At 38.6% G+C, this 19,003-nt stretch overlaps 1 protein-coding gene across 1 annotated transcript in view; it reads right to left on the reverse strand.

Moving 5' to 3' along the window:
* fgf11b (fibroblast growth factor 11b) overlaps positions 1 to 7,649 on the reverse strand; it is a 46,093-nt gene extending 38,444 nt beyond the window's left edge. The window contains exon 1 of the mRNA XM_044139626.1: positions 6,684 to 7,649. Within this exon, the coding sequence (XP_043995561.1) occupies positions 6,684 to 6,876 (193 nt within the window). The 5' untranslated portion in view covers positions 6,877 to 7,649. The remainder of the gene's footprint in view (positions 1 to 6,683) is intronic.
* Between the last annotated feature and the right edge of the window lie 11,354 nt (positions 7,650 to 19,003).

Genomic DNA, 19,003 nt, shown 5'->3' on the forward strand with positions numbered 1-19,003 from the left:
GTTTTTTGTTCAGCGCAGCCTCTTCTATCGACAGTGGTACTTTGATCTTTGCTTCAAGTTATAGTATTACACAGGATAATCATGTTTAGCGTCTAGATAGATCCCACATTGTTTTAAATTTAGATTAATTGATTTTTGTTTAAACTGTGTTTTATCTAAATGACTTTGGGCGTAGTTACGAATACCAATACCAGAAACAAATCCATTAATATGCTATTCTGGATCCTGTGTTACTTATATGTTCATCTGATTGTTATTCCTTCCATAACTATACAATCCATATTACAGTTTAAATATTCAAATTATCCGTGTTGGAGGGAATAGGGCTTCGAAGTTCAAAATGTAGTGCCATTAAGCTGCATTGGCTGGGTCCATTGTTTTTTCTTTTTTTTTTTTTTTTTTTTTTCTTAAATTTGTTTCACACTGCTTAAGGTTTGTACTTAGGATTAGAATCCTGTTGCATGGCACAAATCTCAACCAAGCTTCAGCCTTTCCACACTTGGAGATAAAGTCCCTGTCTACGCTAACAATTGTAATTAGCAAAATGTATATTTTCTGCTACTTTTGTCCATGCACAGAGATCTTAGTGAGAAAAAAAGGATTTAAAAAACCCACTTCCAAAGAGATTTCTGAAACTGTGTGCAGCAAATTGAACAAATATTTGAATTATCAGCTTAAATTTGGCTGACAATGATGTTGACATTGTTACCACCTGCTGGTGTGATATAGATATTACGGCATTTTTATTATTATTATTATTATTATTATTATTATTATTATTATTATTATTATTATTATTATGTTCACGTCCCACACCAGCACAAAAAAATTTAAGGGTTGTCGGAAAAAGTGTACTTTATCATTGTCTTAACTCAGCGACCATGAGTTGGTCAGATCTTATCGCTGCAAAACAATTTGAAACCAGCAGGTGTTTCACACAGCGCCGTGCTAAAATCCAATCGGTTCCCGATGAGCTATTTTGGCTGTTTCTCAAAGCATTACAACATTACAGGCTTCACTTGAACTTGCTCTGCTTTTAGGAAATTTTTTTAAAGAAATTTTTCAGTTTGTCTTTTAATAGTTTGAACTCAGTGACATGCAGTGAGGTTCATGGCTGGTGAGGCACTGACTTAATCGAAATCATAAGACTCCCTTACATATGGATATTTCGCGCGCGCAGACAGCATTGAAGGGCAAATAGACTAAACTTTCACATGCCATCCTGCTGCCATGTTGGAATAATTCCGTTAACTCAATGAAACTTGGAAATATTGATATTAACTTAGTGCTATGCTGCACAGGAAAGGGAAACTTGTTGAAGTATAACTCAAAACGATTCAACGATTTTGAAGAAAAACATTGGTAAAGCGAAATGAAAATAAATACTACACAGTACAAAACACAGGATGAAAACAGCAATATAATTTGTCTTATTATATTATTCTTCCATGATCACTCCTCCCCTGACCGCACGTCACTGTTTGAACTGGAGATGATGAAGGCCAATTGAAACTCATTGAAAATCATGAAATAGCCATATAATTTATTCTGTGCAAAAAATAAATAATTCAAAGAACGTGGCAACATTAGCATCAGTAGCAGCTAATGGTTAGCCAGTCCTTGCGTTCTGACAGTGTTTGCTGCTAGTCATCAGTCACTCTGTTACTGTCTATTTTGATATTTGGTAATGTCATATATATATATATATATACATATATACACACACACACATAATATCTATACGTGTTTTTTTTTTTACCTAAATACGTAAAGTGCCTTCCCTTCTTTAAAAATGCTACCATGGAAACTATTTTAAGAATTTGTGAATTTCCCTCTGGCATTAATAAAGTTCATTCATTCATTCATTCATTCACTAGTTGAAGTCAAATGCTAAGACCAACTGGATGATGCTTGCTGAAACTTAAGATTGACTAGAATCATTTAGTTTTAGCACACCACAATGATTTCATGTGACCTTGTAACATAAAATCTTGTTGCACCTCGTTGTAGATTGATTAACTTGGTCAGAAATGGTCTTTCTTCCCAGACTTATTAGCAGACACAAATTTAAAACTGGAAATAAATGTTTCTTTTTACCTTTTTAATATCAATTGAAAGAATACCCTTTTCACACTTTTCACTCAAAGTAATTTCTGTTGTTCTAATAACTTCCGGATGTATTTTTTCATTTACATTTTCACCTAAATACTTACTGTGCCTCCCGCTCTTTATCTTCTCATCCTTACCCCAACAGAGGTTCTCTAGCCTCCCTCTCTCTCTCTCTCTCTCTCTCTCTCTCTCATGTTGGAGGTAAATTTAATCTAACTTTGTCAGCCTTAATGAAAGAATCCACATATCTCATTTAGTGGGTATGTGTGGGAGGTTAAAGTAGGGCCTTCGGGAGGATAACAAAACAACACAGTATTCATTTTATGCACATCTCTCATGCCCCTATTTCTCCGACTGGGATGTATTTTAGTCAACAGGAATTATTTAGATTAAAAAAAGTAAATTCAACTCCAAACAGATCAACTCCAGAAATCATAGTCCCATTTCCAGGTCACTCCCACGTGAGAAAACCGTAGATAAACAGTTGTGCAAAGATTTTTAAACAACATGGAGATGTTCATTGCTTATATGTATATAGATATATATATATATATATTTTTTTTCTTATGTAACAGAACACCAAAGGATTACATTAACTTTAGCTCTCAGTGGGAATTTAATCTGATCGGTGTATCTCAGGCAAACATTTTGGAGATAAGCTACATCCTCTGCTTTTCCCCATAAACAGCTGCAACCACAACATCTGTTTCCTGACAGTTTGGATCCCCATGGTGAGCTAAGGGTTGTTTAAAGCTGAAAAATCCTAAGAAGCTGGTGGCATGAGTTCAACAGTAATCAAGTGTTAATCTTTTATTTGTCTTGATGTTAAATACTTCAAATTTGATGAAATGTAATAACTGGCAAACAGGGAAATAAGAGAAATATGAAAGCTCTTTGCATTCATTAATATTCCATCAGTCTGCGCTACAGTCAAACAATAATGTGAATTGTTACCACAAAAACCATCATAATAAAGTTATAGTGCTTTGTACAATGCAATACCATGTATTTCACAAGAAATGAATATGTACATTATTGCAACGCGGAATACAAATTGCACAATGCTTTCAGTTTTTAGACTTAAATAAAAAGTTGCCCAAGAAAAGTTGTCTTTTTCTACAAGACCATAATCTAAGCAAACGATTTTAGATTCTTTTAAAATAAAATAAAAATTAAAGTAGTGTTTTATTTGGCTGTTTAAACATACATAAATAGTTTCAGCTTTTGGAACTAATTTGGTCTCATTCCCAAGTTCTCAGAACAAGCTGTGGTTCTTGAACCTCCATGTTCACACTGCCCTTTAGTGAAGAAGAAAAAAAGCTAAAAATTTGAGTTTTACAAAGTATAACGACGGTAGCTACTTACTCCTAAATGCTAATCGGCGTAATGGCAGCAAACTGTTGCTGTATAAACCATTTTCAGTGAGATGAATAAAAATGCTCAACACATTTTTCAAATTTTCATCAAAAACCACGATTCATTACACAATCACTTTAATGTCAAGTACTATTTTGGCTTAGTTTATTGTAAAATGTCACCATAAAACATACATATGCTTGTTGCTGTAAGACATGACCGACTGTGAAAAAAGGTCAAAGAGTATTGTCACTTTTGCAGTTCACTTTAGAGTGATTTTGCGGTGCTCTTTACTTGTTTCATCACGTGCCTTGAAAGCCACCTGCAATTTTTTTGGACGAAGGATTCCTCTAAAAATCAGTAAATCACTACTTTCCTCCTTAGTCTCATATTTACCCCACAGAGATTTGTGTCTTTTTCTCCCCCTGCACCCGTTCTATATCTCTGACCCCTGCCACAGTCAGTAAAGTTCTGATGGGAAGCTACATAACACTGCATTGTCTGATCAGGTGTTGTTGAGTAAGCGAGTTTGCCGGCCTGATCTCTTGGGGTCAGCTTAATCCTATCCTGTGCTGGATGTCTCCTTGTAACCCGGCCTGCTGTTCGCCAGCCGGGGCCTACGTTTGTGTTCCAACACTCGACTGGCCCCTCTGATGCTTACTCCTACGACATACTACTGCACCTCTCCATGCCAAACAGCTGCAAGATGTCTAGGCTAGCACAATGTTTGCATGCTCTGGTTTGTAATGACTCAGCAAACAGTTTTTGTTGTCCCTTTTGAGGTTTTGACACTGTGAGGCGTTTCAGCAGTCACTGCAAACATTTTTTGTGTAAATAAACCGTGTCAAAACAAAGCGGTGGTGGCGACGCAGACGTTATAGTGCGATTCGCCCACCCCTTAAAGCCAGAGTCCGCCTTGAGCAAACCGAGAGGTGGGTTATTGATAAATCGCTATACGTTAATGAGCTGGATTGATCGCAAAAGAGGGCAAGACTGCAGCTCTCTGACGGCGAAAGGGATACCCCTTCAAAGGGCCCTTTTTCAAAGTACAGAGATGGCACCGGACCTCTGGCGGAGGTTGACGAGGAGGACAGAAACATCTAAAATAAGGCTGGCGTTGTGCGTTGGCACTGATCTGTGTTCCATCACAGATTTGTGCTAGGCTTGCAGCAGGTTTTATGGCTGTCCTTACAGATGTGGAAGCCTGTTGCTTTATGGTAGTAGTAAGTATGAGGGAGATTTTTTTTCTTCTTCTTCTTTTAAACATCAGGAGAGCACATTTCCGACGGGACACTAATATAACAGGTTAAACTCTGCTACTTAAAATGTAGGACCCTGTAAGTTGTTTGCTGCGTAAGAGAATACATTAGCATATTTTCACTCTAAGAAGATGCTTGTGTAGCGACAAAATATCTCTTAATCTGTTTTTACTTTATCCTGTGTAAAGTTTCAAGCATTCTTTCATTAATTGATGTTTCATTAGAAGTTAACCAGGTGCGGTGCTCTACCTGGTACTCTTAGTAAAAAAAAAAAAAGATAAAAAAACTAAGAATTAAAAAAAAGACATAATGTCACACCAATAAGCATCTCACTCCCAATGTTAAGGATGGTAGAGGATCCGTAAAGTCTTGGAAACCTTTATCTGAGTGCATTGCAAAGTGGACTCTTAAAAATCTGGTGAACTCTACCTATAAACTGAAACCGTTATTGATCAACATGTTTGATGTGAATTGATGAGTTTACAGATGGCACTTGACAAAATGCAACGTCTGTTACTTGTCTTCAGGTATTGACTATATGATGTGTTTTCATGATGTAAAGCACTTTGAGTTGCCTTGTTGCTCATATGTGCTATACAAATGAACCTGGTCAAAATAAAATATGGCCAAAATAACACATAGACTGTTCATCAGTAAAATAATAAATATGTAATGTTTCCTAACAATAAGAGTTCCCAAAGTCAATCAGGTACACAAACATGTGGATGGCCTGTAGAAAAGAGAGCAGAGGAAACGTCCGAGGTTGATCTGAAGAGACTGTGGAAAAACATGTTGTCAAAGATCCCTTGGTTTTTACAAAATAGGGCTGTGTACTAAATTAAATTTACCATTCTATTTTTCAATTTTGGCCCCAGTATCTCTTGCCTGATGCACGTTTTACACTTTTGAAAGCTGACGCCACAAACTGAGGGTGTGAGGGTCGTCACGTATTCATGTCAGCTCAAGTGAAGATGACAGATGAGGAAAGGATGAGTGGCAGCAGCATCATTTGTCAATTTATTATGAAATTGTCTTTTACTGGCTTTGTTACCCATTTAGTATTTATAAATACTTATTCAAAAACAAAGACAATAAAACTTTCTGAAATGTGGTCTACTAAATTAGCTCATGACACATTTTGAGAACTTGCAAAAATTCGGTAATGAATCATTAATCCTGCAAATGATAAGGTTCAATATTACGTGATAAAATAGATTTGTTGTGAAAATTCATCACGATTTTAATTCAACAGCATTTCTGAATTCAGCCTCAGAGTCTTCTCTTGAGTCTTTTCTGTCCAAAACAAACTTCAAATGCTATTTACATTGACAGAAAATGGACATATGAGCCAGAGCTGCAGTGTGGCTCATGATAATGCACCTCACATAACCCCAACAGCAAACACAGAGAACGGGACATCCCAGGAAATGTTTATGTTTTCATGGAAGCATAATTATAATGCAGTAACTCCATGTAGAGCTTAGAAGCATTTGATTCATGTCCACATGTCCCCTCCCCGCCTCCGCCGCCACCCCACCCTGCCCCGCCTCTGTTGGCACCGCAATGCCAGCCAAACATCTGGTATGATTATGTAAACAGACAGTTTTTTTTTTTTCTGAAAGCCATGGATTTCGGAGTTCGTCTAAAAGGGAAGCGGCGTGCTTATACTAAGAGAAATGACTGCCACATAATATCATTTTATAATTTTATGTCACATGGATAAGTCTGTTGCGGTGTTGTAACAACACAAATGAGTTATGGGGATTTTAATGGCGCAATGGTTTTTGATTGGCTGAAGATTATTACTGTACGCATAAGAGCTCTTTTTAAGCTAGTAAAACCACAATAGCCACAACAGGCAAATCTACTAACTACGGTTTTCAAAGCAACTTTAATAACTCCATCTCCAAATTTAAAAAGCAATTAGCAAGAAAGACGAGAAAAACATGAGTAACTCACCTGGTCTTTTTTCGTTTCGAGCTTTCCGACCCCCGCATAGTCGAACCTTGGATATCAACACCAGAATCTGCTTCTGGCACAAGGACTTGTTGCTCTTGGGACAGGGCTTGCGCTTGTTGGCGACCGGTCGGTTGGCTTGGTCGTCCTTTACTGCCCGTTTCTGTCTGATGAGAGAGCTGGCGAGAGCTGCCATCTTCTGCCCCCCTCACACCTTTGGGAGGGGGGTGTCTTCTTTCCCTGTGCTCCCTTTGCTGATTTGTCTTTTTGCTTTCCTCAAGAAAAACTAGAGTAGGACAGATGTTTGAAGGAAACCCCCAAAGGGAAGATTGGGCAACTAAGTGGGTTAACAGCAAAGAGTTTAACTTGACAGTTCCCTTGGAGAGGGAAGATCTGTAAAATCAGATGTAGTCCACCGTAAAGAGTCCAGTCAAGGACAAAAATAATAAAAGTATAAATGTATCGAAGAGCACAAAAATGTGCTACAGTCACATTTTTAGAACAAGGTTAGAACTGACTTCTGAAAGGGGGCGGGGGAGACAGAGACATGTTTCTAACCTTCTTCCCCACTCATCTTTCACATCAAGAGGTGCCTCACAAGCCAAGTTCAAAATGTTATATTCCCAAATAGCTAACCTACATTTAAACAGACAAAAGCAAAAGAGAAGGCGCTCAATTTGTGTTACATATAAAAACTCTTCGACTGAAGAAAAGTGAGGTCATCCTGGATGCTAGGAAACTCTGAAAAGCACAAGAAAAGCCAAAGTGTTTGTCACCCATTGTGCAGTCCACAGAGGTCCAACTTTGCCTCCCATCCGAACGTGGCAGCGCGGAATGATGAGCGGATGGTCCCGGAGGTATTCCGGCCGACTTAAATCCAGAGGTGGGAGAACAGCAGCAGGCGGGACGCTGGGGGTCTTTGTCAGAACAAAGCGGAGACATGGACACAGACAGACAAGAGACTCCTCTTCTGCCTCCGGATGGCACGCTCCTTTCCCACAGCCCTCACAGATGCCCCCCTCCCCACCCTCGCCTCCTCCTCCTCCTCTCTTCCCCCTCCCATTCAAAGTCAGCGAGCGCTTGCAAGAGTATGTGTGTGTGTGGATTTCGGCAGCCACCATCAGTAGAGGTGACATTCATGAGAGAGAGAGAGAGAGAGAGAGAGAGAGAAAGAGATGAGGGGTGTGGGGTGTTGTGGCGGGGGGATATACGGGGGAAGCAAAGATGATGAAGGGAGGTTGCCATGTGTAGGAAAAGAGCTTGCCTAGAAAAGGGATAAAAATGAGGGAGGAAGACGGGAAATGGCGCAAAGAGCACAATTGTGTTATTTTACAGAAATGTCCCCTTAGAAAAAAAAAAGCCTTAAATCATTATGACTGCCAGACTGAAACAGAGGGGGTGGGGCGTACATGAGGAAGGAGGAGAGGACAGAGGAGCAGATTGTGACAATTTTCTGTCTCCTCAAGAGGAACAGCTTCACCCTGAGAAACCTTTCCAACACGTTCCTGAATCAGAGGGCAGTATCATCGTACAGATATCAGTCTCCATCACCATTTATTGTTTATCCTAAATTCTCTGACCCTTATTCCCACAGTGGTAAGCCTTCCCTGCGCTCCATATCCCATTTTGAAGTTAGGGTTAGGATAAATCAAGTGATTTTGCTTCCCAATATCGACCGGTGACTTACCTTAACACTGACAACAGCACAAACTTGGACAGATCCAGTGTGACAGCTAAGAAAAACAAACACACATACAAACTTAACACAGATCACCCCCTGATCAATGTAAGCAACCGGAGTGTAGCAAATTACCCATTCAAAAGCACACATTCACACAGAACGCAATGTAAGGTCCTCGTGTTAAATTCTCAAGACTTCCAGGTCAAATATAATAGATGATTTCAGAAATTCAATCTGAGACCCATCAGAAACACCAGAACAACAAAAGCAATCCCACACCAGCCAGGAGTGGCAACATGGCAGTCAAGAAAGCACAGCAGTCCGTTCTTGGTACATAAACCTCCGTTAACTGATAAATCAGCTTAACGGAGGTCTAATCAATCCCATTTTATGTGGCTTGGGATCTCCTTTACAAGCCAATTTCCAGGGAAACCAGCAGCGGGCATGACTTTAAAAAAGCAAGGTCAACCGGAATAGTTTCTAACAATGCCAAACAAGGTCACAGGCTGTCAACACTTGATTGGCAGGTGACAGCAGATGTTCCATTTCTTCGGAAGGACGAGGGCACGGTGGGGTTAGGGGAAAGAGAACCGTAGATGAAGGAACGTAATTTGTATTGATGTGGAAACAGTAAAGACTTGTTTTTTTTCTCTCTCCCTTTCTAATGACGTCTCCACCCCTCCCTGCCACCATTCACCAACAGTCCCCCCAGTCACTCACTTGTCTTCCTGCTTTGGGTTGAGAATCAATCTCCTAATGGACATTGCATTACGCACATTGCCAAAAGTTGTTCTCTGTCTTGATTGTTTCTGCTCGCAAGTACACGCCAAGTTACACCAAACGAAAGCTAAGTAGGGACTCTTCAGGCATCAGACTGTCTCAAGGTTAAGAAATGTTTCCTTCATTCTAATGAAATTTTGTGACAAAAAGCAAGTGAACACATTGGGAATGAAACCATCTTGTACTTTTCTCAAAGATCAAGAGCCTCTCTGAGCACATCACACCTAACAGCTACAAACTCGCCATGTTGTGACTCTGTACAGCGTAAATGATTTGATTTGAGATCAAACTTGAGCGCGTACTGTGAATCTGACTAAATACACATCTGATCACTTTGAAAGTAAGAAATATAGCAAATGTCATCATGTGTCTCTATATGAATTGTCTTCATCTAATATTAAAAGGCGATTAAATGAAGATGTTTTGCTAAAAACAACCCATTCCCCGAGCAAGCTCAGAGTATTAACAGCACATCCTCTTTTAAGGGGCTTAATAATGTAAAATCTCTTCCGTGTGGTCCATGTTACCTAACGCAGACATTCTTTATCTTTACTAAATGCCAAAAACCAGATAGTATTTATTCCGAATGCAGAATTATTTTATTCCCAAATGCTAATGATAAAATGTTTCTGCTAGTATTTATAGGAAGAAACCCTTTCCACATTCTGTCTTTCTTTTTTTTTTGACTATGCCAAATGTCCAGAGAAATTAAACCAATGCTTGATTTTCAAGATTCACAGATACAAAAAAAGAGAAAAGTTAGGCAATTAGTTCAATTTTGAGTATGACAGTATAACGCCAAAAGGTCAAATGTTATCTAAGGAAACGCAGTTGTTCTCGATTAACTTGTCATCTAAACAAGATGTGGCGAGAAAGGGATGACAATACATGATAGTACAAGATGGTTTTGTTCCTTTTACCAGAAAGAAACCTCCAGACCAGAAGAACCAGGTTCATTATGAGCTTTCATGTGTCATAGCTGAATGTGGAAAAGTTTTGCGAGGAGCAGGGGACTGAGACAAATTAAGTGAAATAACAAAGCAAAATTAACACAAGAATATCTAAACTATGACCAACATAAGTAAGCATTAAAGAAATGACAAAGGACAAAATAATCTCAATATGAGACAGAACTCTTTCTCAAGAAGAGAAAACTAAACTCAGAAGTCCTATGGATCATGACACGATTGTATAAATTTACAGTTGAAGGGGCACAATCTTTACTCAACGCTTGAAAACAAAAGTGCGTGGGTGCCCTGATATAACCATATTTAGTTTTTCATATGCCCTACTAGCAGTTGTCCTGAGTGATTTTTGGAAATGGGAGGGGACACACAAAAGCACCCATTAAAGTGGTCTGAACAGGTGAGCCATTGCTTACGGTCACGTGCAATCAGTCTGGGTTTGATACTCCAAAGTTATGATTAGGCTACTTCCTGCTGGATTACAACCTTCCCCAAAATCTTTCATAATTTCCGGTATTTTAATTGATTGGAGGAACAGTCAAGTAAGAGTTTAGCACAATACATCAAGTCACTGGTCACTGAAGACCTCTCAGGTCTTCCGGTTCTGGTCTGCTCTGCATCCCAGGAACCAGAAAACAAATGAGGAGAAGCAGCATTCACCTTCTTTGCACCACAAATTTGGAACAAACTTCCAGAAAACCGTAAAACAGCTGAAACACTGACTTCCTTTAAATCTCGACTAAAAACCCACCTATTTAGGATTGTATTGGAAACCTAATCAATTCCAAATTTATCGATGGAACTTGACTTAATGTCGTGTTCTGATTGTTGATTCTATGCTGCATTGTGTTTCTGTGTTTGTTATGATGTGAAGCACTTTGAAATGCCTTGCTGCTGAAATGTGCTATACAAATAAAATTTTATTTGATTTTGATTCGAAGAGGCACCAACCCAGGATTCCTTTCATGCAAGAGCCTCCGCTCTGAAGACGACCTAAAGACACCATGCTTACCCAAAAGGAAACCCCTGCCAATGTACAAGTACCAGTATTGCTGTCTAGAATGTGTAAAAAGACATTTTCTATCTGATGGGTAAGTGATCCAGCATCACTTGACTTAACCTATTGTACTTAAAGATTTACATGATTCACCACCTCCCTGAAATCTTTGTACTGGCTGTTAGACAAAGGCCGTAGAGAGCTCATTAGATCTCAACAGGATTTTATTTCACATCTCAACAGCAGAGAGAATGCCAGGACGTTCATTTCTACGGTTTGACAAGATACGTTACTTGTTCTTCTCTAGGCCTTTCATAATAACACATTTTGGATAATAAATTGTCCCAGAACTTATGGCGATAAACAACAATGTTGTTGTTTTGAGACCATTTTCAAGTAATAAGATAACAATAATGGCATAATAATGCAGGAACACATTCTCAAGGATTGATAAACTTTAAATTCTAGTGAAAGTTTAAACACTGGAACTGGAAGACATTTTAAAAATCCAAAATAAAGAAAGAAAACAACAGACTCAAAAAATAAAATGAATCATGATGTCTAGGTAAACAAAATTATCTTTCTAAAGAAGGGACAGTTGAGACCACAGCACCAGACTGAAGACTTTTATCATTCAGTTTTTGGTGGAAAGACAAAAACAATTACTCAAGCAAGTGGAAACTATTGAGTTTCTTTTAAGATTTTCAATTGATTTATTGTTTATTGTGACAGGCCTAGTTGTTACTCCTAAAAGACTATTCCTGCCCTTGGATGTTTTAAGCTAACACCTGTGTCTGGCAGGTGTAAGCTTGCCAAACACTGATTAACCATCCACTGGTTAATCAGTGTCTGGCTAACATTACAGCATGGAGCACAACAGAGCACTTAAAGAAAATTGTGTTAGCACTTATGAAAATGTATAAACAATGTCTGAGCTGATTTAATTCAAGCTTTACTTCAAAGCTAAGTCATTGATAATCAAATACATTTTGTGTCTCACATTGGATAAACCTGATACCGATTACGCTGTTGTACGCCACATTGTATGTCACGTAGCCCGGTGCTCCTGTGTGTGCGAAATATGCCGACAAAGACACTCTAATGTCACATCGTTGTAATTTCACGTCCACGTTGTCACACTTTACGGCACTTTTCTATTACATGGTACATTACAATTCAGCGCTGATGGTTTTTTCGTGGTACATAGTACCACTTTACTGATACTTTGTGGCAGTTATTTTATGTATTTCCTCGGCCAAGTTCCTGAGAGAGCCAAACCAACGACACGGTGGGTGACATGAAAATACTGTAGAGCAATATTACTTGTGGGTGAGAATAGCATTTCAGCTGCGAATCACATAACTTCGCTGGTTGCCTCAGCCCCTAAAGTAACACATAAATCATGGAACGTTTTATTTGTGCACACGGTTGGAATGTTGTGTGCATGACTAATGAGTGTAACGCTGTTGCGAGCTCATTTGGTGCAATAACTACGCCCCGCTCCTACAATCCTCAATCATAAATCGCTTTGGGTATAACTGTAATTTAATGTAACAAATAGATAAACATACAGGGATGCTGTGTCTCTTACCTGAGCACATCTTTAAATGTGTTGTAATGAAGAAATGCTCCTTCCTAATGACACGGAAGGCAAACTGTCAGCTTAATAAGATGAACCCAGCAAGACTTGCGGAGTCCAATCATCAGATCGCAATGGAATGGAAAAACAGCTTTACATATTTGCTTGGAGAAAGGCATCTTGAATATAATGAGTCAGTGGCATGTTTAATTATTGCAGAGGTAAATGAGGTCTTTATGCTTTTTTTTGTTTTGTTTTGGGTTTTTTTTATAGCAGTAACAAATACAGCAAAACAGAGTAATACTGTTTTGTAGTATTTTGAAGGAGATTTTTCCTGTTTAAATCCCAAACACTCAGGTTCCCAATGACGGGCAGACCTGATTTTAATGTTAAAGCTACAGCCTGTGTAGACTCCATTTTGCAATGAGTTATTGGTAAATCTATTCATAGCCATAATTTCAATATTTTGTCAAGGTTTAGAAGAGTCATATAGACTTTTAAGCAAGGTCTGTAAAAAGACAGACCGAAAGAAGGCATCAAATGAATAATAAAAATGGAAACGGGCAAAGAAGTATGCACTTATGGGATTACAATACAGAGATACATAGATGTGTACAGTGCACATAAACAGCACTGACAGATGGAATGAAACATTTGCATTTTAAGAGTCATTTAACAATCAAGCTGCATAGGATGTGATCTAACAGCTAGATGCCTCCTCTGTACGAATGGCCAAATTTATGTTTGTTGCCATAAGTCAAATGTCAGTTCTACAACAGGAGACATAATGAACTTCAGTGATAAGAATGACTAAATTTCTTCAAAGTAAATGATGAACAGAGTTAAAAAGAAAATTATAACAGTGTCATCGTATCCATGATAAAAACTTACTATGTGTAAGATCAGAACATTATATATACCTGTATTTCTGAAGATGTGCGAAGAAGGCAGAGGAGCTACATTTTTCTCACAGATTATCTGTCTCATGTTACACTGCCAAGACATTGTGGCAGTTTTAGCAAACATGTAAAAAACATTTTGTTTTCAACGGATTTAAGTCGCACAAAAATGCTCAATTGAAGGCATTCATGCACAACGAGAATGGACGCTAAAGCTGATCATTTTTCAGGCCAAGCCAACCTATAAATTTGGTAGCATTTCTTACATTTGCAAAAATATCTACAAGTTGTTGGACACAAAGGAACAAACGGGGAATTGCGTCACAAAAACAGAACAGGCAGTTATAAGTCAGCCTTGTATGTAAGGTTTACACTTAAAGGGGAACTATTTTCGTCTGTGTTTACAGATAGATGAATATGAAGCCAAAGGGAAAGTTAACTGTCCATTTAAAACAATTGGCCTAGTTCTGTCTATTCCTCAATCCTGTCTTCATCACTCTCTCTCCTTCAATCCCCTCTCAGCTCATCCAGAGATGACAGGAGGTATTCTTTGTTAATCCTCCCTCTATTATGCGGCCATACGAAATCTGTATGCAAGGAAGGCCGGCTTCTTGAAATAATATTTCCTGTGACCGCGACCCTTGCTTGAGTTACTCATTAGTTTTTAGTGGAACACATTACAGGGTTTCATTTTTTATTAAGCCCTGTTCAGATCACACTCCGATAATTAGGTTTTATTCATTACCCAGTACTGGATGAGGATTCTCTCTCTCATATTTTTTTTTTTTATTGTATAACACTTGACTAAGGCTCATTGTTGCACTGAGTGGCAGTAGATAACCATGTTAAAACTAGGATGAATGGTTTTCCTTTACTCTTCAGCCTTTTTCCACGTGTCATAAAATGTTAAGTAAATGGTAATTATTTGTCACTGTTTTGATAATCTATTTAGAATAGTTTTTTTGTTTGATTTTTCTTTTTTTACTGACCTTGTGTTTTATGACATAACAGGCCAACTGGAAAGCTTATGTGGAACCACCTGCTCGGGCTCTTCAAAGCCAAACTAATCTCTAATATTTTGTCCAACCCACAAAGCAAACTCATTCAGAGATGACACAAATGAAGGGAAGACAGGAAGACAGATGGAAACTAAGTAGGACTCATTTATTAAAGACAAGTTTAACGTTTGATTCTATAAGCTACTTTGATATTTACCTGTCAACATTTAGATGCTGATAAATGTGGCAAACGTTCCCTATCATACTATCATTCACATACCACAACCCTGTTTGTGTTACGTTTGGGGAACTTCAACTACAGACTTTCCTAATTAGATGAACAAGGAACAAGTGGGTGGTTTATACCAATACAACATCTGGCTTTAGAAAGGATGAGAAACAGGGGCTAATACTTTTTCCTGTTGTTTTATTTTTGCCAAAGTATCTTTTATTCAATTTCTGTTAAAAGTTTTACTTAAAGCATTTTTTCAGTAAATTGTAAAGACAGGTTTAGAGTACTTCTACATTTCCTTTGCACCTGTGTGCAATCCTGTCTTACCTTTTCATCATTTTCCATTTTCCTCTTTTCTCTCTGTCATTCTTCCTGTCCAGCTGTTATTGAATAAAGGTCATTAATGCCACAAAACCTTAAAAATAACCCCAGAAAAGGACTTGATGATTTTGCTTTTTTTCCCCCTTTTAAATAACAATTGATTGACTTATAAAGCACAATACACAAAATATGATACTCTGCACAGTATTGTGTATCCACTTTTTTAGCTTGGTTTTGGATAGCATGAAGCAATATAGATGATTACACTGTAAACCCTAATTACAAGATTTAAAAAAAACAAACTACTGTTGTGTTTGCAGTCCTTTAACGAGACCTTAAATGTTAACTAGAGAACCAGAGGAGCAGAGGCAAAGAACTGATTTAACCTTTCACATTTCAACTATGCTTGGGTCACTTTAATCAAACCAGCTGTAATTGTGTCTATTGGTGAAGTCCAGAGACTCCTCTCCAGCTTGGTAGATAGCTGTGAGCTGAGAGCTCCTCGTTTCATTGCTACTCTTTAACAGAGCGCTCGCTTTGATGTTGCACAGTTCTGCTGCAAGACAGCTTTAGAATCTGTGGGAAACTGCAGTGGATTAATGGATATTGCAGTCAAGTCTTTTGCTGGGGGCTTTTGTGAGCCAACCATGCAGATCTTTCTTATCAGCTTACTATAAGTCACGCCTCGCATATGGCCCAGCCTGGAAAAATTAACATGGGGATCCCTGTGTTTGTTTTTCACTGGCTAAAGGTTTGTTGCTAATTATTATGTGGCGTGGCTACGCTGAGGGTCATTGTTAGCAACCTGAATTAAAATAAAAAAGACACATGTTTTTTTGTTGTTGTTGTTTTATTTTTGTCAAAATAAAAGTAGGAGAGCATTTCTAGGGTATTTCTGTACCGTACTTTACTCTGATACACTTGGATAAAATCCAGTGTAACCAACTATTGTGATCTGGTTAAACGAGACCAAATTTGAACTTATTGGCCTTCATCCAAAGCTCTATGTGTGGTGCACAAGGAACACAGCAAGAGCATGCTATCCCTACTGTGAAACATGGTTCTGGCAGCATCATCCTTCTGTCTTTGCCAAAGACAGGAAAGCAGGTCAGAGGTTTGGAAGATCTGAGAACGGAAAAGGCGACAAGTCTGGACATACAGCATGAGCTGCAATGAACAGCTTAAATCAAAACATGATGATCTGTTAGAATGGTCCAGTCATCATCTGGACTTGAATCTGATTGAGAATTGTTAAAAATAAATCTTGAGAATTGTTATTCACTGGTGGTCCTCATCCAGTCTTTGCTAAAGTTTAACTTACTATGCAAAGACCTCAGTATTTGCAAAGATAGGAGATATACCTAAAATGACTTATAGGTGCAGCATTAAGTATTTCCCAGCCACATAAAATCACTTTGTAGTGCAATCAAGTGTCTATGTTACCTTCAGTTGATTATTGTAACGGCGTCTTCACAGGTCTGTCCAACAAATCAATCAAACAGCTGCAGCTGATCCAGAATGCTGCTGCTCGCGTTCTCACTAAAACCAGGAAGATAGAGCACATAACACCAGTTTTAAAGTCCCTCCACTGGCTCCCTGTAGCTCAAAGAATAGACTTTAAAATACTGTTGTTAGTTTATAAATCACTGAATGGTTTAGCACCACAATACATTAAAGATCTGCTGCTGTTGTATCAACCTTCCAGACCTCTCAGGTCTTCTGGTTCTGGTTCTGGGGTTCTGCATCCCCAGAACCAGAACCAAACGAGGAGAAGTGGCATTTAGCATCTATGCACCAAAAATCTGGAACAAACTTCCAGAAAACTGTAAAACAGCTGAAACACTGACTTCCTTTAAATCTCAACTAAAAACCCACTTGTTTAGAGTTGTATTTGAAACGTAATCAATTGGAAATTTATTGACGGAATCTGACTTGATGTTCTGTTTTGATTGTTGATTCTATGTTGCATTGTGTTTTTGTGTTTGATTTGATGTAAAGCACTTTGAAATGCCTTGATGCTGAAATGTGCTATACAAATAAAGTTTGATTTGATTTGATTTGATTTGATTCAGTTATAATACAAATGCTGTATATATCAAATATCACTTAAAAGAAATATGACTTGGTAATTTAATGTCTTGAAATTGGGCCTCTGTCTCTTTAAGAAAATTTTGCTCTTTCCAACACTTGCAACGTTGCTCCTCTGTTAACACTTTAACAACTTTGCACTGAGATGTAGCTCGTACAATGCGCATTTCCAGCAGGTGTTTGCTAATTGCTGCTGGCTAGTCTGAAGGAGCTGAGTGGGGGATTTACAGACGAGGGCTGCTCTGTAAAGCGGAACCTTATCTGCAGCTCAGAGGAGGAGCTTCGTCCAGCTGTGCAAAACACCATGTGTTTTGCTGAGTGGTTGCCATGGGAGATTATAAAATTTCTCAAACATCCAAGAAATAATCAAAGCAGCACTGCAGGCATGTTTTTTGATGAGAGAGAAACATTAGCAAGAAGATGTATTGCTCAAAAAAATAAATTTTGCATAATACCACCCCTTTAACTCATTTCTCTGCTTTGTCTATCATAAAATCTTTACAAAATTATTTAAACTTTGTGGTTGTAATGTGACCCAATGTGGAAAAAAAGGTTCTTTAGGAGTAGATATGTTTTTGTAAGTGGCTATATTTGCATTTTAAACAATCCCCCTTTTCTCTAAACTGTCTTTCTGGCTAACGCCATCGGCATTGCTTCTCTGCTTTGAAAAATGAAAATATGGAACTGACTCTGAATGAAAAAGCACAATTTTGCTGCCATATGACAATTAGCCTCCTGCTGAGATATAAACACAAGACACCCGCTGACCCGCACACACCCTCCCATCTACACACATACAAATCTCCTCTCTTACAAAAACAGTTATTTATTTGCTGTGGAAGATGCACCCGCCCGGTGAAAACGCACCATCCCATCTGTAGGGTCCATTGTGCAACGTTTCTATTTTTTTTCTTTTTTTTCTAATGTGAAAATAACTGTCAGCTCCTAAAAAATCATGCCTGGCTCTACCTGCTGTCTTGGGAGCCACCTTGCATTGAAGTGAGGTATCTAGCGGTCAAAAGCTGCTGTTTTTGTCATGTGAGCCAACTTTATATCCGGCACGCCAGGGTCCACACACTGCACACATATCCAGTAAAAGCTTGTGCCAATCGCTTATATGTAATTTAATTCCAACTTAGAAATTGGAGGATTCTGTCCAAGGTCAGCAAAGATCAAAGCATGATAAAGATTATGTAACAGATTATCTATTTATTTATTTTTTAAGAGATGTGTGTCCTTGTTAAACGTATTGTGTGACTAAAATAAGATAATGACATGCTTTATACTTACCTCGCAGAGGGCAGGAGCTTATCCCAGCATGCACCTGGCAGGCTAGCAGTCAATTACAAGGCTGGAACCGGTTAACGCCATCACGGTCATAGTCTCACCTCTGAGGAAGCAGCATCTTCAGGCTGCGAGGCAACAGAGCGAATCAGTGACCCACTAGAGTCTGTCACCACAGCTTAATTAGCACCTGTATATTGCCTGAAGATGGCAAAAAGAAAAACCTGCGAAGTGACAGGGTTTCCCTTCACTCGTCCTGAAATCAGGACACATTATGTTCAGTTGTCGCTGTTTTATCAAGTAGGTTCCAATCAGTCTTTTAATATTTGCAGGCAAAGGTACCACAGAGCCAAAACTGTGTTTAAATCCACCAACTGTGTCCTCTCAATTCCTATGGAGGACAGCCAAATCCCTGTTTACCCCTAACCCTCATCTGTCACTGCAATAAGCTCGTCTCACACAGAAGCGCCAGAACAGTGGGTGATTAAAATATTAATAT

The sequence above is a fragment of the Gambusia affinis genome, linkage group LG15 (assembly GCF_019740435.1).
Source record: "Gambusia affinis linkage group LG15, SWU_Gaff_1.0, whole genome shotgun sequence".
Classification (NCBI taxonomy): Eukaryota; Metazoa; Chordata; class Actinopteri; order Cyprinodontiformes; family Poeciliidae; genus Gambusia; species Gambusia affinis.